General features: G+C 37.0%; 1 protein-coding gene across 2 annotated transcripts in view; it reads right to left on the reverse strand.

Annotated features, from left to right (window-relative positions):
• Positions 1-20607, reverse strand: part of NUBPL (NUBP iron-sulfur cluster assembly factor, mitochondrial) — a 251132-nt gene extending 230525 nt beyond the window's left edge. For both annotated transcript variants that reach the window (XM_037161628.2, XM_037161627.2), the window contains exons 1-3: positions 20478-20607; positions 19802-19949; positions 17356-17390 (exon numbers count right to left, since the gene is read on the reverse strand). In XM_037161628.2, the coding sequence (XP_037017523.1) occupies positions 17356-17390; positions 19802-19949; positions 20478-20585 (291 nt within the window). In that variant the 5' untranslated portion in view covers positions 20586-20607. The remainder of the gene's footprint in view (positions 1-17355; positions 17391-19801; positions 19950-20477) is intronic.
• Positions 20608-24058: the final 3451 nt, after the last annotated feature.

Here is a 24058-nt window from a genome sequence, read left to right on the forward strand (position 1 = left end):
ACAAAATAACAAGCAGATAACCACTTAAAGGCAATGTGCTATACCAATTAGAACATTTTAAATCAATGTCAATGTTTAAAACTCTATAGTTTTAGCAACTTGGACAAATCTCAGAATATATGTATTCTTTTATCACAACCTTAACGTGTACTGCTAGGTAACAGACCATTTTCTCAAATCTGCTCTGATTCCCCAGGTGACCTTATTCAATTCTGTAGTCTGAAAGACCACCTATACACTGACAACTTCCAAATTTAAATCTTCAGCTCCAACTTCGCCTCTGAATCCTGGACTTTTCAACATATCCACTAAGGCACAGGTGGCAAACACAAGGCCATCCACCTTGTTTTATCTGCCTGGCACCTTGTTTGGACCTCAGCAGTGCCAAGCTCCTTGCCCCTAGTTAAGGAGTCATTACATTTATACAACAGCCCTAGAATTACATTCAGCCCTTTGAAGGCAAACCACAAGGCTGATGTGGGTGTCTATTGAGCATTTCAAACTTAACATGTGATAAGAGAACTAATTTTAACCTCCAACATCTCCTTCAAAAGTCTTTTCCATTTCAGGAAATATCACTACCAAGAAACTTAAAAAGTAATTAAATTATCATGCATGCTACAACATGGACAAATCTTGCAAACATTATGCTAAGTGAAATAATCCAGATACAGACCTGGCTGGTGTGGCTCAATGGACTGAGCATGGGCCTGTGAACTGAAAGGATATGATGTTTCTCTCCCTCACTCTCTCCCTCCCTTCCCCTCTCTCTGAAAATAAATAAAATCTTTTTAAAAAATCCAGATACAATGGGACAAATGTTGGATGATTTCACTTATATGAGGTATCTAGAATAGTCAAATTCATACAGCACAAAAGTACAATGGTGGTTGCCATGGGCTGGGGGTGGGAGAACAGGGGGCTACTGTTTAATGGATACAGTGCCAGTTTGGGATAATAAAATAGTAAAATTTTATCATGGTAAGGAATATTTGAAAATTAATCATCATACACAGAACTATACACTGAAAATGGTTAACATAAATTTTATGTCATTTTACTGTACAAAAAGAAAAAGAAAAACAAGAAACCATCTCTGTCCTTCACCATCCACATCAAACTCATCAGGAAGTCCCCCTGGCTCTATCTACAAAACATTTTTGGAACCCAAGTACTTATCACCACCTTTACCAAGGTATATGACAGCCCAAGTTACTGTCTTTAGCCTAAAATTCTGCATTAGCTACTAGTAAGTCTCCCTACTTACATTCTTATTTCCCTACAGTCCATGCTCTACAATACCGCTGCATCTTTTAAGGAAGAAATTAGATCAAGTCACTGTCCTGATCAAAAATCCACATCACACTCAGACAAAAAGGTCAAATTTCGACCACTGCTTATCAGACTCCGCCTGACACGCCATGGCCTACCCTCCCCTAGTCCACTCCAGTCATGCTGGCCTTCCTGCTTTCTTCAGACAGTCCAAGTTGATCCACCTCAGGGCTTTCCCTGCGGCCCAGTTTCTCAATTCCTTTTGAACTCTGCCCAGATGTCTTCAGAAAGTACCTTTCTGACAGCCCTATCTAAAATAGCACCTCCCATCACTTTCTCTTTCCTTACACTGTTTTATTAGCTTTTATAACTCTGGTTACTACCTAAAAGTATATGTTTATTTATTCTATCTCTTCCACTAGACCAGTGATTTTCAACCTGTATGCCACAAAAATTTTTAAAACATGCAAATCTGACCATTTAGTCAGGGGTACTGACATCTTTTCCCTTACGTTGTCAAATAAAAAGATGCCAACAGCCAAGAAAACAACAACCATCCTATTGGTTGGTTGGAATAAATCAAAATTATACCTATTTTTTGTCAGATAAGCAAACAATACATTCTTTGTTGTGCCACAGAATTTTAGTAACTACTTTATGTGTGCAATGAGATGAAAAAGGTTGAATATCAGTGCACTAGACTATAAACTCCCTAAAAATAGGAACTTGGACTTTTTTACCACTATAGGCCAGGACCCAGAAAAGTACTTAGCACATGGTAAGTATTCAGTAAGGACCCAAACAAATGACTGAAAGCATCTCTCTTTGAAGAAGCACTGAGCCTTACACCCTTCGTTTTTATTCCATAAAACTGGCTTTCTTGGACATTAAAGGAAATCATGTAATTGGAAGCAACCAAAAAGAAGACTTAATCATCCAATGGGGACTTAATCCCATTGGATAGGGACTTAATCATTCAGTACCCATTTTGCCTCTTTAAATCAGAGTCAGACTTTGAAAATGAAATAAACCCTGGAAAATGGAACAATGTTATCTGTGTAGCTTACGGCACAAAACTCTTTTACCAATGTGATTTTCACCTCAATTTTTTTTAATTAACTAATTAAAAAAAAAAAGACTCCTCTGTCAGCACCGGGCCACTCCTCAGACAGCTTCTGCTCAGATCCTCCTCCCTTGCTCAGCTCCTCACCAAGAAAACAGGAGGGACTGCCAAGGTTCAGACTTCTAAAGATGACCAAAAATACAAGGACTTTCCCAGCTTCAGCTACCAACTGGTTATTTCGAAAGATGATATTAAATGTCTCTAGTACCTAAATATTTAATTACCTTAATTCTTCACAGATGCTTTTAACTTTTATGTCTCTGACACCATAACTTAAACCATATTTCACTTGGCAATGGTATGACAAAATACTCATGCCTTAATTTCTATGAGTCCCTCTCCAGCACTTAAGCAGGTAAATGGAAATTTAACATTTGTTATTCCATTGCATATATAAGCACAGAGGCCAACAGACAAAATCCCAAACCAATGGAATTATGCCCATCCAAAATGATAATTTTCATTGTTCCTTGGCAGGAATACTCTTCAGCCTCATCAAATGTTTTAAATAGCCTAACAGAAATAGGATACATCTATACTCTATATTCCCTTAAGTAAGCTATATTTTTAATTATTTTTAAAGACAATACATATGAGAAGAAGAGGATTAGCTATGTTGGTCATCTTTTATTAAAGCCCCCTCAAATGGCCGAAAGAACAGGACCAGACAGAACCTTGGTCAGTTTCCACGGTGCCTGACACAGCACACCAGCACAGTCCAGACGACATTCCAGCACAAAGTTGAGAGCTAAAGGCTGTTCCAGGGTTTGGAGAAACCTATGTGTCTTGTTCAATTCAAGAAAAAATCTAAACACAGAGCAAGCCTGTCTCCATGCTGGGGACCTATACCACATGCAAGGACCACCTGAATACTTTCCTACCCTGATTTAAGAATGTTACATTGTTTAAGAGCCACAGGCAGTAAACTAACTTGTCGTTTATTGTTCTTAGAAAATTCTAGCTTGTTATCTGTCCTGACAGTAATAAAATTATTTTTTAAAGCAACAGTAGGATAGATTTCTTCCTTCCAGCTCAGCTGAAAATAGGTGGTTATACTTTATCACTCATTGAATTAGAACAAGCTGCCTGCTCACTTAAAGCAGCTGTTTAATATTTTTACGTAAGTACAAAGGAGATTTATGTCCTTTTGGAAGACAAAAGAGAGGAGACTTTCTGAAGAAGATTCTTCAGAAAAATATCTAAACAACTATTTAAAACAGCAATCCGTTTTCTGTAAAATTGGTTGATATGGTTCATCTGGCAAAGCATTTGAGGGATGAAGGAGGAAGGAAGCTTATAATTATTTTGTTTTATTACACCAACAATAAATAAAGACTCTTTAAAAGTTCTTCGCTTTCATCGGAATGCTCACTGACCCATTTCTGCACGGCAGTGCTGACCCCAGCCCTTTCACACAGTGAAACTGCCCAAAATGAACTAGCACACGCTCCTGACCAAAAAGAAATAGGCAGGAATTAAATCTGCAATGTACAATACTTCAAGGCCAAATCTAAAGTTTTAAAATGCCACAACCAAAAACACTATCCTGATTCCAACTTTATTCTCATAGACTTTGATCTTATCGAAGCTTGTTTTAAATCTAATACTTGCCCATTTCCCCAAATTCTCTGGCACACAAGAATAATATTTCAAATATAAGTTTTTGGGTTTTGCTGTATGTTTTAAGAGAAATAAAAATGTTGAAGCACAGAATATAAACTCCCTTATTTGAAAGCTTCTCTAAGCATAATCCTCCTAAAGCAAAAAAAAAAAAAAAGACTACTTGGTAATTTTATAGACATTTGAGAAAGCCCAGTAACTCAGTCAAAACCTTTAGAGAATTCCACCAAAGTGTAATCTGTTTTCAGTCATATCACAAGCATTAACTGAGCACATAATAATGGGCCAGGCAATAGTGGCAGATGATTTAAAAAGCAGTCCATGACCTTGTGGAAACTACAGTCACTCCAATAGCAGGAGATAAACATATGAAGCCATAGAAGAAATGACATTTTTTGAAACCATTAAGAAGACTTTACAGAGGAAGTGACAAGCAAAATAAGAACTGAAGAATTAAAGGAGCTAGGTAATGAAGTCAAGGAAGACAGTAAATGCAAAGGAGCACTTGAAGCAAAGTCAAGTGCAAAGTGGAAATTTACATGGAGCCAACCCTTAATAACTAAGCCAAGCAATTTGTATAGACTTGTATGACGTAAGAACTATCCTACAATCAGTATGAGGAATCATTATTTAACTCAAGATGGGAGAGATTATATAGCCCAACTAAGAGGTTACAAACTACTCTTAAGTGAAAGGTGATAAAATGCTTTACTAGGTTCATGAAAATAGAGAAAGGAGGTAATTCTCAAATTAAAAGGCCAGCACTTAGTGATTGATACATAAAAATGAACTGGGATGAGTAAAATGAAAGACAAGGATGATATCAAGATTTCTAAACAGGACACCAGCAGATCTGGTGCGGTGGTTTTAAAATATGAAAGTCTGAACCCTCCACTAATATTTCTTAGTGAAAGAAATATTTATTTTTTTATATTTCTTTCATTAAGAAGTGAGGTCTGTGTCCCCTCCCCTTAAACTGGGAAGACACATGAACACTCTAAAACAGAATCTAGCCAAGGCAAAGTCACAAAAGGGCATACAGCTTCCTCCTTGTTCACGAGGACACTAACTCTTGGAGTCCTGAGCCACATCTATAAAGTCCAACTACAATGAGGCTGCCATGCTGTAAGGAAGCCCACATAACACGAAAAGGTCACATAAAGGTCACGTAAAGGCATCCCAATTACCAACAATCCCAGCTGCACTCAGCCTCCAGGTCATCCCAGTCCAAGCACCAAAAATATGAGTGAAGAGCCCCCAGATAATTCCAGTACCTAGCAATCTGAGGCTTCCCTGGCCCCAAACTCTGTAGAACAGAGAAAGCCATCCCTCCTATGCTCTGTCCAAATTCCTGTTCCATAGAATGTGTGACATGGATGAAATGATTGTTGCTTTATATCAAGTTTAGGGTAGTTTGTTACACATTTATACATAAAATGGAAATGGTGATGGTAACATTAAGTGAATTATTCATGAATACAGCTTTTAGAAAGGAATAAAATTACAGTGGTTCCATTTTTATCACTTAAGTGTGACATATCTGTAGAACATCAAATAGACATGTTGAGTAAACTATTGAAAATAAAGATGCAGACTTAGAAAAGAGACAGACATTGAAGAAGCAGTATCTGAAGATAGAAGAAGACTATATGAGAGTGAAAAGTAAAAATGTGTAAGAATGGAATAATATGAAAAAGTTAGAGAAAAAATTCAAAGGGTCAGAGAAAGAGAGAAGAATCAAGACAGAATGCTATTGTGAAAGCCAGACAAATACTCTCTAAGGTGTCAGCTCCTGTGGTCGGCACTATCAAATGCAGCAAGAAATCAAGTACATTCAAGAGAAAAGGGAACAAATATGTATATTTGGCAGAGAGTTGATGACTGGAACAGGAAATTCAGTAGCATAAGGAGTGGACTTAGAGAAGTCCAGAAATAAGATACCTAAGGAAACTGACACAGCCAGGGGAGGCTCGCAAGTGTGGCTGTCAGGAGAAAGTAACAGAGGGAAGAAGTTTGAGGGGTTCCAGGGATTTAAAAAAGATCCACTGATTCATTCACTTACCGCCCAACAAATACACATGTATATTTTTCAGTGTGCATGCATAAGATGAGTTAACCTAGATACCAAAGGGGAGGAATTAGTAAAGAGAAACTAAGGGTAACCAAAAGGAATTTATGAGTCAAAGTCCTAGGAAGGCAAGAAATGGAGGATCAAGAGTCCTAGAAGAGGTATCAGATCTGATATCTCTTTTCTCTGAGGCAAGAGAGTAAGAAGGTTATGTTGACTATAGAAAGAAACACTTGATAGAAGGAAGGAATATAAGAGGAGGAAATAAGTTACCAATGAAAAGCCCCCTTTTCATGGAATAGGAGGCAAGATTATGTGCTAGCAGTGAAGAAACTGGAATGGGGTACAAGACTTCAGAGTAGGAAAGATCTGGAAGAGCATCTGTGGTAAACGAGAAGAGTACACTGAAGCCCTGTCAACAATCATCAAGTCAAGTACAGATCCTCTCTCCCACTGGAAATGACAATCTCCCAAACAGTCACTCAGGCTGTAAATTAACTAGGAATGAGAACGGAAGCAGGCCGTTTTCAACTCTGTGTCCCCATGACAAGCAGAGCCCCTAGAAGGCGATAGGCCCTCAATAAATGTTTGATGAATGAATGAATGAACCTACACATGAAGGAATAAGGAAAAAGTAATTCATCAAAAATCTGTTCATTCTTTTCATAATTATAAACTGATATTCCCTATATAGCCATCACAAGTAGATTCAAGAAAGGGAACAAATTCATCAGAATCTAATTAATTTGTCACAATTATCAAAAATTTGCAAAAAATTCATCAGCTATTATGAATATTTTTATTTCTTATCCTAAAAGAAATTCTTAGTTTTAGTAAAGACTTTTGCTCTAATTAGAAAGATATTTTCTAGGTCTCTCCTCAGTAAATGTCAAAATTTGTGAATTTAAATGTACTTATAAAACACACTTCTTACCAAGAATTACCTTTGAAATGAAGAACAAAATGAAGAAAAAATAATGAGTTTGCAACTGTTCATTCTGGATCTCTTGCCCCAGTTTCCCCTGTAGCTTTAAAATAACTATACTTTAAACACTAACAGTGTACCCTTCCTCAAAAATGGCTAACCATAATATTGAAACAAACTATATTTTCATAAGAAATGTATCTGTTGTGTATACTACCAAGCTATAATAAAAAATGTTAAGAACAGGTTAATTTAATATAGTGTAGTCCCTTTATAACACCAGCATTAAAGAAAAGATGAACGCCAACTTTCCACACTTGAACTACATAGTATACATCAGGATTCCCTATATGCAATTATAAAAACAGAGTTTCATCCATATTTAACCCCAATTCACATCATAACTAATATTCCATATAATAATACGTCCAAGGTGGCATATGAAATAGCTGTAATAGCTAATAAGAATGGCTCTTATGCCTGGCTAGTGTGGCTCAGTTGGTTGGGCGTTGTCCCACAAACTGAAAGGTCACCAGTATGAATCCTGATTAGGACACATGACTGTGCTGCAGATTCTGTCCATGACTGGGGCAAGTACGGAAAGCAACCAATCGATGTTTGTCGCCCTCTCTTCTCCCTCCTTTCCCCTCTTTCTAAATAAAAATAAAATTAAAATAACATTTTTTTAAAAAAGGACTAGCTCTTATTAGCAAAATAAATGAATGAACAAATGGAAACAAATTCATAGATACAGAGAACACATTGATGGTTGCCAGAGGGGAGGGGTCTTGGGGAACTGGATAAAAAAGGTGACAAGATTAAGAACTACAAGTTGATAGCTACAAAGTAGTCATGGGGATGTAAAGTACAGCCAACAATATTGTAATACCTATGTATGATGCCAGGGTGGGTACTTGAAATGTCAGGGGGAACCACTCTGTAAAATATGATTGCCTAACCACTATGCTGTACACCTGAAACTAATACAAAATAACATTGGACATAAATTATAATTAAAAATAAAATTAAAAAATAAGACATTTAAAAAGTCAAGTTTCTTATTAGCATGTACAATATTACGTGCCAGACACTGGGCTAAGTGTTCCACAAACCTTATCTCCTCTAATACTCACACCTTTAAGAAGTACAGGCAAAAGTCGTATAGTTTATAAAAGGCCAAATCCAGCCCAGATTTTCCTGACACCAAAAACTAGTCTATTAGCTGCTGTCCACATAACTATCAATGAGGAAAATCACAGTGTTTTAAGTGGCAGTACTTAGTATGTTCTGTTCCAAGATAGTCAAACTTTTCAAAAACCAAAACCTAAATCTTGAACTAAAACTTCCTATTTTTTCCTAACTTCAAAGGTTTAAGGCAATCTTAATTTTATGTTTAAAAACCACTCACAATAATTTGTGGAAAAAAGTAGCATGTCTGGAAAGAACAAGTAAGTGTAAAGATATTATGTAATCATGGGAAAAAATAATATTTTGAGATAAACATCAATGGGGGAAAAAATCACAAAGAAACACAAACCCTTTGAAGATAATATTGCTTCCTTTTCCACCTTTAAGTCCAATTAAAATACCAGTTAATAATTCATTTTAGCAATGAAAATAAGTAAAAACTTAAAATAAGTTTTGCTATTACAGTCAAGTAAATAAAATGCATATGAACATTTATTTTGAAATATTACTTACAAATAGCTTTTATTTATCTACCAATACTAAAAAATGATATAAAACTTACTATGTATCAGCCATTGTGCTAAGAACTTCACATATACAACCCACATTTAGATTTTTTCTTTTTTTTTTTATTGATTATGCCATTACATTTGCTCTATTCCCCCCTCCCTTCCCCTCCACCCTGCATACCCCTCCCCCACCATTTCCCCCTTCAAAACTCTTACTCCCATACTACCTCCCCCTATCTATTTTCTATCTACTGTCTATGCTACTTATTTTCTGTACCTTCTCCCCCCTCCCCTCCTCCCACTCCCCTTTCTAACCCTCCCTGAGATCTTCATTTCTATGGTTCTGCTCCTGATCTAGCTATCCTCTTAGTTTGCTTTTGTTTTAGGTGTGGTTGTTAATAACTGTGAGTTTGCTGTCCTTTCACTGTTCATCTTTTTTATCTTCTTTTTCTTAGGTAAGTCCCTTTAACATTTCATATAATAAGGGCTTGGTGATGATGAACTCCTTGAATTTGGTCTTATCTGAGAAGCACACATTTAGATTTTAATTATTTTATTTCTCAGGGTAAAAAGCAAAGTTCAGCAATGAACAAACTATGGACAATTTATCAAACATTTAGTATTTGCTATATATATGAAATATACATATACTCACAATCCCTGTTTCACTTAACATGTTCCATTGTCATTACCAACATTTTCTAAGAGCTTACCATCACTAGACTAGGCACTGAGGATTTTAAAAAGGAATAAAACCAAAATCACTGCCCCCCAAAGTGCACAGACTAGCATAGAATACTAACAAACCTTTAAAAAATAATATGGGAAGGGTTAGAAAGTGTTAATCCTTTCCCCAAAGCAAAAAAAATAGACAGCAGGGATCACCTCTGCTCCATAATGAGGGTCTGAATAAGACAGGAGCAATAAGGAATAAGATGAGAGCACATACTCTAGAAAAAGATGGTCGGTGAAAAGACCAGGTTAGTTTTACACATATCGAGTTTGAATGCTCATGAACCATTCAAGTGGACATAAACAATAGACAACAGGACAGAAAGGTCATCTTGTATCCAAGAGAGACAGCCCGGCTGGTGATGCATTTGGAACAAGGGCACAGAGGTAGTAACTGGGCAGTGGGAAAAGATGAAATTGCTGGATAAAGAGTATACAACAAGAAGGCCAAAGAGAATCATGGAATACACCATTTTTTAAAAAGCACGAAAAGTGTCAAAGCCACTAAGCCACTACAAGCCTTCTCACCCCATACTTCTCAAAAGACAAAGCAAATCAAAACAAAACTTTGCACCAACATACTGTGAATCCTGTCAATGCACTCAATTCATCCATTAGCAAACATGTGCTGTATATTCCCTAAGTCATAAAACATTGTACTAGCTGCTAAGAGGAGCCAGGGATAAAGAGAACACATTTCTTCATCAAAAGATAGTATTAGTATAGTGAGTAGGTTGAGAGCACAGGATCTAGGTTGGCATTCGAATCCTGGCTCTGCCATTTACGTACTTCTTGGTGACCTTGGGTAAACTACTTAGTCTCCAGGTGCTTATACTCTCTTATCTGCAACAAGGATCCCAACAGTACATATTCCCATATGATTGCTATAAAGAGTAAATGAGGTAAGAACCATGTCATGAGGAACATAGCCTGACATATAATAAATGCTCGATAAATGTTATATTATTTATTATTAAGAAAATTATCAGAATAGCTGCAGGAGTTCAGTAATAATACAAATAAACAGTGCTACTGGATTTCACAAGATGGGAAAATGACCTTCACATGGGGGGAATTCATCAAGCACTTCACTAAGCTGCCCTTCAGGACAAGGCTAGTTTGGACAGTGTCTCTGTGTGAATGAGAATGCAGCCTGCAGATGCACATGCACAGGAGAGTAGCCTGGATTTCTGTCATCACTCAACCCCTTCAAGAAGCACCTTTATGCCGGATATAACCAGGACAGCCTTATATCTGGCATATAGGCTGGATGCCTTATATGGGAGCCTGGAAGATGGGACATATAAAGCTGAAGAAAGTTGAAGAGAACACTCCAATAGAAATGTAGAAGAAAGACTATCATGGGCAAACTATCATGGGCAAACACAAAGGCAAGTAACCCATACTGGCTGAACACAGTGAGCATTAGAACAGCTAAAGATAAACCCAGAAAGGTAGATGGGAGCCAGATCAGAGAGGACCTTAAATACCATCGAAGCATTGAGTTTGAACAGGTAATATAATTCCGACAATGCTTTAGCAAGAGTAATCTGACATTATGTACTGAACAGACTTGAGCATGAGCAGGGAAGAGGTCACTGAAGTCGTCCGTCAATCTGTGAGTTCCTCAAAGTCAGGGGCCATGTGTCTCACTCATTTCTGTATCCACTAACTAATAAAGTGCTAGAGATGGAGTAGGCACTCAACAACCACTTGAAATATAAATAAATGAATGAGCTAAAAAGAAGTCATGAACCTTAATCAGAGTGGTGACAATGGAAATAGATATGTATTGGAAAAATAGTTCAGAGACAGAAACAAGAACATTTGCTGGCTGATGAAATGGGGCAAGGATAGGGCAGGATCAATAAAGACTGTAAAACTGATAAATGTTACATGCACTGCATTACAGGTTTCTATGAGAATCAAATATAATCATGTTCATGAAAATGCTTTATAAAAAAAAAAAGACTTCTTTCCTCTGGAATAAAAGCTAGTATAACCAGGACAGATATATTACTATATTTGACCTTGAATATATCTCATCATTTTAAGATATTTATCATTCTTCTGTCTACACTGGATTATAAAACCTTTAAGAGTACATAATTTGTCTACTGTTATAAAGCACAATAAAATCTTATTAAGTGTTGCTTTAATTAACATTTTCCCACTCACAGAAGAAATTATTGAACCTAGTTCACATGAATGCAGACACACACAGATATATACATATTTACATACATATACACATTTTTCTTTATATTCCCAGGGCGTCTAACAATTACTGTTATACATGCTCAATAAAAGCCAGCTGAACTGAACTGAACTAATTTAGGAACCTCAGAGAGATCATCAATGGTGACCTTTGTTTCCCTCTCATAATCTATGCTCTTGTCATCATTTACTAAATGTAGACTGTAGAAGAAGGAGACCCATGGTAAGGGCAGTTAGGGAGATAGAAAAAGAAAAATCAAGAAATATAATTATAAATATGCATGACAATGGTGTGCCAGTAATTTTTAACAGCTGCCCCAGATGGGCTGGGGAGTCTGCTTTTCAGTACTTGCCAATTTCTATGGTTTCTATAGGTCACTCCCACTGTGGTCTATTTCAAGCTAACAACATGGTATCAACCAGTTTGCAAAATCCATGAAAATTTAACAATCAGCTCATGCAAAACGAGCATGAGCCAACTCCAACAACACCGCTGGATGCAATTTTTATGGATGCATGACATACATAAGCATAAATTCTGCTCTGCAATACTATTTTCTATATCCCCAAAGGAAAGTACTAAAGGCAAGGAAAAGGTAGGGGAAATCCATACACTACTCCTATAAGGGCTTTGCCTCAGTCTACAGAGTAGTCTTCTTTTGAACTGGGCATATGATCCAGCCCAGAAATTCCTTTTTCCTAGTCCCATGACACCCAAATTTTTCTGATGATTCAGCCCTATTAGTAAAAATGTTTAAGCATGTATGTTCAAGATATATTAATATATTTATTTATAAATTATATTAGAACTACTACATTAATATAGAATAAATTATAAAGCATACATAAAAGATAAAATTAATACAAATAGAAAAGAAAAATTTTCCTCCCACATCCCAATGGACTATTCTACATTACCCCCACCCCACCCTTGGTTTTACACAATCCAGTTTAGAGATTAGCGAGGCCAACATTAAAAGTAAAATAAATAACTTCCTGGAACCGTTTCTCCTAGGCCTACAACCCATCTTATTAGATCTTCCCACTCCGTACTAAAGGAGGATAAGCACCAACCCATGGAAAAGATAGGAGAAACGAGTTAACAAGGTCTTCAGCAAAGTTGGACTAAGGACAATAGAGCTCCATGCAATTAAGACTCCATGGCAATAAACCATTAGAGAGGCTACAAAAACATCATCCTAACTGGAGTTTTTAACCCCTTAAAGCAACATATCCTAGTACTATCCCCTAGTAAGTGTTCTTGGACCTAAGCCATCTGTATCAGTTCAGGCAAATAGAATGGCTGAGAAGAAACTAGAGTTTCCCCTAAACCAAGCATGTCCTCTAAACGAGTATATAAATAAAGTCTTAAGTTGGGAAATAGCACAAGACTATGCCAGACACATATAAATCACAGAGAGCAGCCCTTCTTATCTATCGCAGATAGTCTGCTGCAGATCACAGTTTAAGCCAAACATGTTCATCACTAGCCAAAAGCACTATTAATCAAACATGTAAGCTATATAAAAGTGACCTTAAGTGTATATAAATTAATCAAAGATAACAAGATAGTAGTCAATCATAAAGTACTATATTATGTCAAATTATCTTTGAGTTAGTTATCAACATGTGCTATTCAAATTACCTTGATTTCTTCTTAATTTCTACACTAACTTTGCTACAAAATATAGAGAAATAAAAAACAAAAACATGCCTTCCTTGGGATCACAAAATACTGAAGAGCTGACTAAGGAAGAGTTTATCAGCATATTCAAAAACACCTAAGGATACTAAATGCTTTCTGAAGGTGTTGCCCAAGAAAAGTCTTACTGCTTTTCCTTTCTTGTTGCCAATTTCTCATAAAGCATTAAAAACGAGGCTGCTCTTATCCCTCCCTGAAAGAAGGAAAAAAAAAAGGAGGAAAAAAATTCTGAGCTACCACCTCATCATGACTAGCAGCATTTAACGTGAAGGAATCAACCCTTTTTAACTATTCTCTTCATCCTCTGATTCCTTATTACACAGCTGCTTCACATTGTCTTAAGGCTCAAAGCTTTGACTAAAATAACCAAAATAAAGATCCCCCACAAATTAATGTACCTTCCCACCCACTGAATTTTCCCTGTTTTCTTTTTTCTCTAAGGAAAGAGGGGTCCCTTCCCCAGGGTAACTATGAGCCCTAATAAAAATTATTATTTTAGCCCTGGCTAGTGTAGCTCAGTGGATTGAGCATGGGCCTGGGAACCAAACAACCACAGTTCGATTCCCAATCAGGGCACATGCCTGGGTTACAGGCCAGTTCCCAGCAGGGGACACACAAGAGGCAACCATATATTGATGTTTCTCTCCCTCTCTCCTTCCCTTCCCCTCTAAAGATAAATAAATAAAATTTAAAAAAATATTTTAAATGGATTACTGTACGTCAATAAGGTTGCCTAAACATACATTTTGTCTCTTTTCTTCAAATGCCCATTGAAACAAGAGAAAAAAATAGTTTACAACTAAATAAAAAACACAAACACAGGAAAAAAACAAAAAGGGTGCCATTTGCAGATTAGAGTTTTAAAAACCTCTAGATCCATGCTTCTCAAACTCTAGCATGCACCAAAGTCACCTAGAAGGCTGGTTATACAACACAGACTGCAGGATTCCACCCTCAGGTCCCTGACTCAGTAGGTGTGGGGTGGGGTGCACGATTTTGTATGTCTAACAAGTGCCCAGGTGATGCTGACTCTGCTGCTCGGACGACCACATCAGGAGATCCGCCATGCTAAGTAAATAATGATTATTAAAAGTAACATTTTTCATTAATTCTAATTAGCATTCTCAGAGATATTCAAACAAATGATACAACCATTTTTTTAAGTGGGAAGGGAGAGCAATTGGAAAATAAAAAATAGTTCTGGAAAATTGGAAAAAATATAATTTCTGAATTTAAAAAAAAATCAAAAGGAGGGACTTTCACCAAGATGGAGGCATAGGTGGAGACACCGCACACAACCAAGTTTAGAGACAACTACATATTAGCAACAGAAAACACAGCCAGAACACAGAAAATTGAACTTTTCGTAAGTCTGTTAACAACAAATTCTTCAGCCTGACCGGTAAAGGGCGAAACCAGCAGCTGGTGGAGCGGGATTGCACAGGAAAACTCGGTCAGACAGACTCAGGCGTGCGGAATCCAGGCGCAGGGTTGGACCTAGTGAGCAGCTGAGCGAGCGACTAAGCGAGCAACCACGGGGAAACAGCGAGGGAGCAGGGCTGCGGGTTGACTGTGGTCGCACATTTGTGCGTGGATAGACAAGCGAGGGAGTGGGCAATTGGACCGGGACCCAGCCTGTCCCTGCAGCAAGTGGCAGGGAGGGTGCCGCCATTTCCCTGCTCTGACCCCACCTCCACAGACAGCGTCATAACGCAGCGACTCTGAGTGGCCCAGCCCAGGTGAACCACCTAAGCCTCTGCTCCTCCCCCAGCAGCAAGAAACAGCAGAGGGGGCTGCCATTTACCCGCTCTGACCATGCCCCCACATAGTGTCACAACCCAGCAACCTGGTAGTCCAAGGCTCCGCTCCTCACACTTAAAGGGCGCGAACAGACCAAAAATGGCTCAAGAAGATCTCAAAGCCCCAGAGCCTATAAATCTAAGTGATGAAGAAATAGCAAAACTCTCAGATGCACAGTTTAAAACACTGGTGATCAGGATCCTCACAGAACTGGTTGATTATAGCCACAAATTAGACAAACATATGAAGGCAAAACTAATTGAAATGAATGGACTTGCACAGGAAACCAATAGCAATGAAAAGGAAACTGGGACTCAAATCAATGGAGTGGACCAGAAGAAAGCAAATAATGGCCAAACAGAAAAGAGTCAAGAAGCAAGAATTCAAAGAAATGAGGAGAGTCTTAGGAACCTCCAGGACATCTTTAAACGCTCCAACATCCGAATTATAGGGGTACCAGAAGGGGGAAAGGCATAGCCACCAGTGGAAAACTTATTTGAACAAATAATAAAGGAGAATTTCCCCAATCTGGCAAAGGAAATAGACTTCCAGGAAGTCCAGGAAACTCAGAGAGTACCAAAGAAGTTGGACCCAAGAAGGAACACACCAAGGCACATCATCATTACATTAGCCAAAATTAAAATGAAGGAGAGAATCCTAGAAGCAGCAAGAGATAAGGGGACAGTCACCTACAAAGGAGTCCCCATCAGACTGTCAGCAGATTTCTCAAAAGAGACCTTACAGGCAAGAAGGGGCTGGAAAGAGGTATTCCAAGTCATGAAATCCAAAGACCTACAACCAAGATTGCTCTATCCAGCAAAACTTTCATTTAGAATGGAAGGACAGATAAGGTGCTTCTCAGATAAGATCAAATTCAAGGAGTTCATCATCACCAAGCCCTTATTATATGAAATGTTAAAGGGACTTATCTAAGAAAAAGAAGTTAAAGAAACAGGAACAGTGAAAGGACAACAAACTCACAGTTATTAACAACCACACCTAAAACAAAAGCAAACTAAAAGGACAGCTAGATCAGGAGTGGAAACATAGAAATGAAGATCCCTAGGAGGGTTAGCAACAGGGGAGTGGGAGGAGGAGAAGGGGGGAGAAGGTACAGAAAATAAGTAGCATAGACAGTAGATAGAAAATAGATGGGGGGCAAGAATAGCATGGGAAATATAGAATCTAAAGAACTTGAGACACATGGACATAAACTAAAGGGGGGTAATGGTGGGGATGGGGGGTAGGGTGGAGGGGAATGAAGGGGGGAATAGAACAACTGTAACAGCATAATCAATAAAAAAAATTTTTTTTAATCAAAAGGACTAAATAACAACTAAAACCTAATGTGGCGATCTGGAAAATACTCTAAGATGTCTTCTAAAACCCAGAACAAAAGACAAAGTTAATGGAGAATAAGGAAGAAAAATTAACTGGCATAAAGGGTCAATATCTGTGTAGTAGGTTTCTGAAACAAGAACACATCAAAAAAGTAAAAAAAAGGAAGAAACTTCCCCTAAACTGAAGAAGACTAAAGCCTTGATATTATTTCACCAATTTCCAAGCATGTAAAAAAAAATGTAAAGCCAAAAACCAGATGCATAGTTCTAACATTTCTAAATTTAAAAAACACAAAGAAAACTCTAAAAGCTTTGAAGGGAAAACATAGGGTATTACAAAGCAATATAAATCAGACTAGCATCAGACATCTCATTAGAATGCTAGAAAAAAATGGAATTTTGTTTTCAAGGTTCAGAGAGGCAATTACTTTAAACCTGAAATTCTACATCTAGTCAAACAATCAAATATTAAGGCAAAATAAAGACATTTTTGAAAAGTCAAGAATTAAGAAAATTGATTTCCTGTCCATATTCGTTTCCTACTTCTATGGTAAGAAATTACCATAGAAGTCCAAAACAGGTGTCAATGAGCTAATATTAGAGTGCTGGCAGAATTACATGCCTTTTCTAGCTTCTGGACGCTGCCTAAATTCTGTGACCATTGTTCCCTTTCATTTTCATTAATACTGGTAAATGTAACCAGTACTTCTACCAGATTTTTGAGTTCCTTGAAAACATACAAATGTCCAGAGCTACACTATATAGCTTCTGACAAAGTAAATAAAAAATATCAATATTCTTTTTATCAGTCTTAAAAAAACATTTTAATAAATTAGTATTTCTATTAATATACACCTACCGAATCATTTGCTGCTAGTGCAAGTGCAAGGTTCACTGTAAGAAAAAAAAAGTAATTTAGTTCCTTCTACTAAAATTAAATTTGCCTTTCAACATTTTTAATGTAATAACCAAAGCACAGAAATTTTTAATATATGTTCCTTACTGGTAAGAAACAAGGGCATGGAGAGAATTCAGGAAGTAAAAAAGACAAAAAAGAAATTAATATTCCAACATAGGTAGTAGATGCTTATTAACATTTCAAATAATCAATCTGTAATCTGCTACAATTTGTTTAAATAATCCATTTAGTTTTTTTTTAATGGTATAAATGGTTTAATTATTTTCAAAATAGGAAGGGACATTTACTGAAGCACCTACTATGTGATCCTCTTCATTTTCTCATGCATTTACTTGTTTATATGCTGTCACATTCCATGGCAATAGATAATATTCTAACCAAAATCAATAAACAGTCAGTTTTAAAGAAGTGCTAGCCTACAGACCCATCAAATTATATTGTACAAAATCATGGCTATCAACATGAAAAGAACTTCCATCTTTAACCAGCCCAAAAAATCACAGATCATGCAAAGAGATTCACACCACTAAAAACAGGTAAATGTACTCTGAATTTTAAAACAAGAGACAGAAAGGTGGATTCTAGAACCAAAGACTAAGCTTCTAAATTTTAAAAACAAAGTCATCGGAAGGGAGAAGGAAAGCAATAATGGGGGAAAAGGGTGAAGGGTTTATAGGAACAATTATAAAGTAATATGGGCAACAAGGTAGAGTGGAAATGGAGGAGGGAGGCTCGAGGGCTGGGGTGGTAAGGAATGGTGGGGGGGGAAAGCAGAAAACTGTACTTGAATAACAATCAAATAAATAAATAAATAAAGTTTGAACTAAAAAAAATAAAATAAAAACAAAGTATCAAATAGGTACATTGTAGGCCCTTCAGAAAGCAAAAATGTGCAAGATATAGCATGAACTTATTAAGAACATTCACTAACTAATCATTTTTATAATATACTTTCTATTAAATAGTAAATTAAGAGCCTATCATCACTATAACCTTACAGTTAAGTAAAATTAAGATTTGGCAAATCTTAATTTCTTCAAACATCTGAAAAGCTTTTCTGCAATTACCTTCAGGTCAAAATGGGAAAAAATTGAGATACTAACACTATATAGTTGGATTTGTAGCTAGTTGTACAACCATAAAACCACTAGTCCAAGGAATTACTAAAGATGGCTGTGTGTCAAGATTCAAGACCTCTAGTGACAGTCACAGAACTCTACCTGGCCCTTCTGATTTCAAAATGTCATTGATTTCAATGAAAATAAAAAATTTTAAGATATATATATGCACCCCAACTTTAGGTTAATAATCCAGAAAAAAAAATTTAATCTTGTCAGTATACAACCAAGCCAAAGTTAACAAAATGAAATATAATGAGGTAATCATTTTTTTAAAAAATCAACTGTAAAAACAATAGGCTGGATAAGACCTGAATTAGCAGCCATTCTTACTGAAGTGAATAAAAATTAAATGTAGCCAATAAGACATGAGAACTTTATGACTCCAAATTAATAATATCCTATTGAGTAAGACTGGGAGAAGGGAAGTTATCCTTTTAAATTATTATACTGTAATAATTTTTTTACAAATAAAAGATTTCTTTTGAAAAATTGGTCTTGGGTGGTTACTCTTCTATTTCTGGTTGCACTCTTTTATGGGTACTATAAGCAGCATTTCAGTCACAATGTAATCTGTAATGAATTAAAAGGAGCCACCACAAAAGAAAATTCTCTGCTCCAACATGTTAATATAAAAGATATAAAATTGGATGACAAATAATTACATTAAATATTTTCAAGCATTTTCAAATATTAGAGCTATACTGACTTTATAAGTGCTGAAAATTATATTATGGTTAAATAAAAAAGGTCACAATGAATGTAAACAATCTCATTGGAACTACATGTACAACTATATGTACATGGGAAAAGACTGGAAAAGAACATAAAAGACCAAAAATAATTTGGTATTAAAAGTCACTAGGTATTTTAAAAATAATAATAACAGTAACCAAATACTGAGCACATACCGCATGGAGACACTGGGCTAAGTTTAGTTTAATTTACATAACTATCCTGTGAAAAAAGTTAACACCATTGTCACCTTACAGTTAAGTAAACTTAAGTTCTGATGGGCAACCTGACCATCTTCTCCTCAGTGAAGGGTTCAAAGAACTGGCTATGTACCTAGTTTTGTCTAAGTCCAAACTCTAAGCTCCTAATTGCTACCAGCTCCTGATACCAAGTCGCCAGCTATCAGAAATACGAAGTTTTTCTGATTCGTATACAAATACGAATTTTTTAAAAAATAAATCTATAATTTTAATACTATTCACTCACCAGTTGGCATGTCCCTAATCAAGATCAGAATTAATATGCTATAATACCTGCTGTAGTAGACTTTCCAACTCCACCCTTTCCAGAAGCCACAACTATAACTTGTTTAACACCTTCAATAGGTTTCTGCTTTGGAAGTCCTCGGGACATGATTTCTGTTCTTCTTTGTTTTAGGGTCTCATTCTCAGCGCCAGATAACTTTAAAAAAAAAAGTTTTAAATTAAGCCACCTCCATTATCCTGCTGTAAAGTAAAAACAATTAGAAATGTGTGATTAAGAGAGCTTTCATTTCCAGTCCAATTCTGCCTCTAGTGCAATTCACCTGCTGCTATTGATTATAATTGTAGAAGCACGTCACTTAAGCTAAAATTTATGTCAAGGCACCCTAACGTTAAAAATGGAAAGTAACGCCTTTTTACGGTGTTAAATCCTCCAGGTGCTCTTAAATTATTTTTTAATATGCCAACATTAAGAAAGCAATGTGCAAGTCACACATCCCTGTTCTAAACATCTGTTTCACGTCTCTTCTCACACCTCGGACTGATCCCACTAGGGGCCTACTGGCTGGAAAGTGGGGACATCCAAGCGACTGGGGTCTCACTGAAACGCCAAGTGGGCGTGGGCCCACGAGTCTTAGGCGAACCTCTGGCAAGAGTCACTTGGGGGGGCCTGTCGCCCCAGCATCTTCATCCCGCCCTTCTCCCCCTGCCCAGTAGCACCACGGACCTGGCGCCAACAAACCAACACTCGGCTTCCCCCAGGTGGGGCACAGGCCCTGCCACCAACCCGAAGAGACACCCCACCAAAAAGCAGCACGCGTTGCCAAGACGCCATGGCAGAACACTGCTTTCAGCCAAGCCCGGAAACTGACGCGGTTGGCGCGGAGTAATGACGTCACGTAGCAACTCTCGGCTTCCTCTCCCTAGCGACAAGCCTCCTCCGAGTTTATCTAGCCCAGGAGGCGAACTTCTCGCAGTCTCCCTCGTAGCCAGAAACAAACATTTTACAGTGTTTAACTCTATGCTTGTGAAGCGTTTTCACGTACCTCATCTCATTTGATCCTCACAGAAGTCCTGGAGTAGGTAGATAGGGTGAGACTCAGCAGAATCCTGTTTTGCTTTTATTAGCAAGGAAACGGAGACTTAGAAAGAATAGAGACTTGACCATACAGAAAAAAAGTAAAAAAAAAATGGTGGAACTTGAAAATGACCTCAAGTTTTTTTAATTCGCAGAATATAGTCACTTAAACACTGCTACAGTTAAATATTTTACATTTTTTTTCCTTGCGTGATCACAATATTCTGCTTCGTGTTGATATTTACTACTGTATTGCTGACCACTACCTGAAAGAGAAGTTGGTTTGCTTCGCTGGGCTCGGAAAATTTGAGCTACATCAGAAAGCAAGTTTTGCTCAAGAAGTAACTCACGTGAGTCAAAGCTAGGAAGGAGGTATCTCTGTGTCCAAAATGGATGAGTGAAGGAAATAGTATTAGGAGAGAAAATTGGAAAATTGGTACAGGAACCCAGACCTAGAAAAAGGGATCTTTCAGGGTGGAGGGTAGTTTACCCTCGCATATCTCCATAATATGTTCTAAGGTTAATTTTAATTTCTATCTGTAGAGAGTTTATCGTATAATCATTCAAATAATTTTGTTATAACCTGACCAACCTCAGAGAATTATTGTTAGGATTAAATGAGACATTACCAGCAAGATATATTCAATTTAGTAAACTCTGGGGGAAAAAACAGTTCCTTGCTTTTTCTCCCCCAATCAAAACCTTATTGCTTCATTCAGCCTTCTTCATCTTTCACTAGGGTTGACACATTTACTTACTGATTTATGTCACTTTCTTATTCTTTTCTGATATGTTTCCTCAACTGATTTTTATCAATTTTTAAGTGTTTATCTGCTCAATTTTTACATATAGTAAGCCAAAAAGATAGAGAAAGGGAATAGCTGTCAGAACATTCCATTCACAAAATAAGAAATACTGAAGATCTGCTTCTCTCCAGGTAGCTTTGCAAGTTCTTGCAGACTTCTACTGAAGATTCATGAATTTAACAAATATTTATTGAACAAGTACTATGTGCCAAGCACTACACTAATCTTAGAGTTCTCAACATTGAACCAGACATAATCCCTGCACTCCAGGACTTTACAACACAGCAAAGAAACAGAGTAAGTTACCAAACAATTACAGTATGATGTGATAAGTGTAGGAGAAAGGCACTGAGTGATACAGAAGTACAGACAAGGGGCACCCAATTCAATTAAGGAATGCTTCTGGCTAGGGTAAAATCTAAGCTGAATCCTAAGTGTGGGTAATGTGTAGAAGTCATCTGGAAGAACAGCTGCAGAGTTGCGCAGAGGTCAGAAACCAACTGTTAATCACTGCAAATAACCTATATGGCTCGAGCATAGACTGTGAGAGATGCAGGATTAAAAGAAATAAGGATGAATGCTGGTAAAAATGAGTGTTGCCTGGTCATGAAAGGTTTGTACACCATGTAAATAAACTTATCCTGATATTATCCTGAGGGAACCATAGAAGAATTTTAAACAAAAAAGTAACATGATAAGATTTGTGTTTTATAAATACTGCTATTTTTACTGGGTGAAATAAATGGTTGAAGGAGGCAAGGTCAGGGGAAGGGAAACAAGAGGTTATTGAAATAATCCAAGAGACATCTTGAAAATGTGACTTCACATCTCTAGATTTCACTTTGCTTATCTACAAAATAGATAATACCTACTTGTAAGACTTTCATGAGGTTGGTTTAAAATAAGGCATGTAACATGCTTACCAGATGTCACACATATCCATTAACTGTTAGCTACTGCAATAATCTGTGGTTGTGCAGAGGTTTATGATGCAAGCAACTAAATGAATGGTAGCGACCTTCTCTAAGAGAAAACATAGGAGAGGAACAAGTGATACCAATGTAGAATCATTCATTTGACTTACCTTTTAGCAAATTAGGGTATCAAGACAGTAAGTAGTAGATATGTCTGTTGTTTCTTATCCGACAACCACTGCCACACACACCCACAAAGCATTTTCTCAGGAGAGTAAACTTAGTCCCTAAGAATTCATAAGTCATTTGATCCCATCCCCATGGTCACTAATTGAATTAAAGAGAAACATACAACCAAAATTAGACCAAACAGGTTCTTTCTCCAGAGGTATTTAAAAAATAAAAGATATTAATCTCAGTTTGCACTTGCACAGGTAAGGCTGAGCACACAGAAGGAAAAAAAGCCAATGCCAAGAGAGAGGAAGGCCGACCATAAGAGATCATGTGCCCAGAGAGGGAAGTGCTATTACGCACTGGTTCATAATAGCTCTGCCGTTCCTGTTTCTAGTCCATAGTGAGGTTCAACTATATTTCCTATCTTCTGGTCCATGAGATATATTAACACCCATCCAACAAACTCCCTTTCCACCTTGGCTTAATTTGGATGGGTTTCTGTGTACTTGTAACTGTGATGAGATAAATTTTATAATATTTATCAAGGTTATTTTCCTCTATGATTCCTTGTACCACATATAGCCTTTCCCCATTTGGAAAAACTATGTGGTATCATTTTATGACACAGCACAATGTTAGATGAAAGAGAATCTTTCTTTGCTTTTGAATGTTCAAAATTTGGAGCTTTTAAGAAAATGGAGACAAAGACAATAGATTTGGAAGTACTATATGATGGTATAAAAATATTGTTTCTTGCCTATATAAGTTAGAATTACATTTGGTTACAGGTAGTAGAAAACTCTACCACTGTCTTAAATGTGTAGGATATATTAGTCTTGTATGAAAAGTTCACAAGTAGACTCTACAGGTCTGATGCAGTGGGTCCACTGTGTAATTATGTCCCAAATTGATTATTTTCTCTTATCATCTCAGTACCTTTATTTTTGTCCCTCACAGTCACAGGATGGTGGCTGCACCTTTAAGCATCTAGACTATGTTGTATTTCCATGCTGGAAGATACAAATGAGAAAGAAAATTTAAAAACTTTCCCTAGTGGGTCTTGGCCTTTTTTTTTTTTAATTTGGGAGGGGAAGCCACATACACATCAGATTGACTAGAACCAGGTCACATGACTACACTTAGAAGCAAGAAAAGCTAAGAAATCAAGCATTTAGATATCTCTAACCCATACAGTAAAGGAAAGCAATGGAAAAAGTGATTGGAAATGGATATTGAGTAAGCCAACTAAATATTTTTTAGAGAGACCATTTTAAACTTTTTAGGATAGTGGAGGATATAGATAGTGGAGAATTTAGATATACATGGGTTCTTATGA

The sequence above is a fragment of the Artibeus jamaicensis genome, unplaced genomic scaffold (assembly GCF_021234435.1).
Source record: "Artibeus jamaicensis isolate MK-2021 breed Jamaican fruit bat unplaced genomic scaffold, CSHL_Jam_final contig_588, whole genome shotgun sequence".
Classification (NCBI taxonomy): domain Eukaryota; kingdom Metazoa; phylum Chordata; class Mammalia; order Chiroptera; family Phyllostomidae; genus Artibeus; species Artibeus jamaicensis.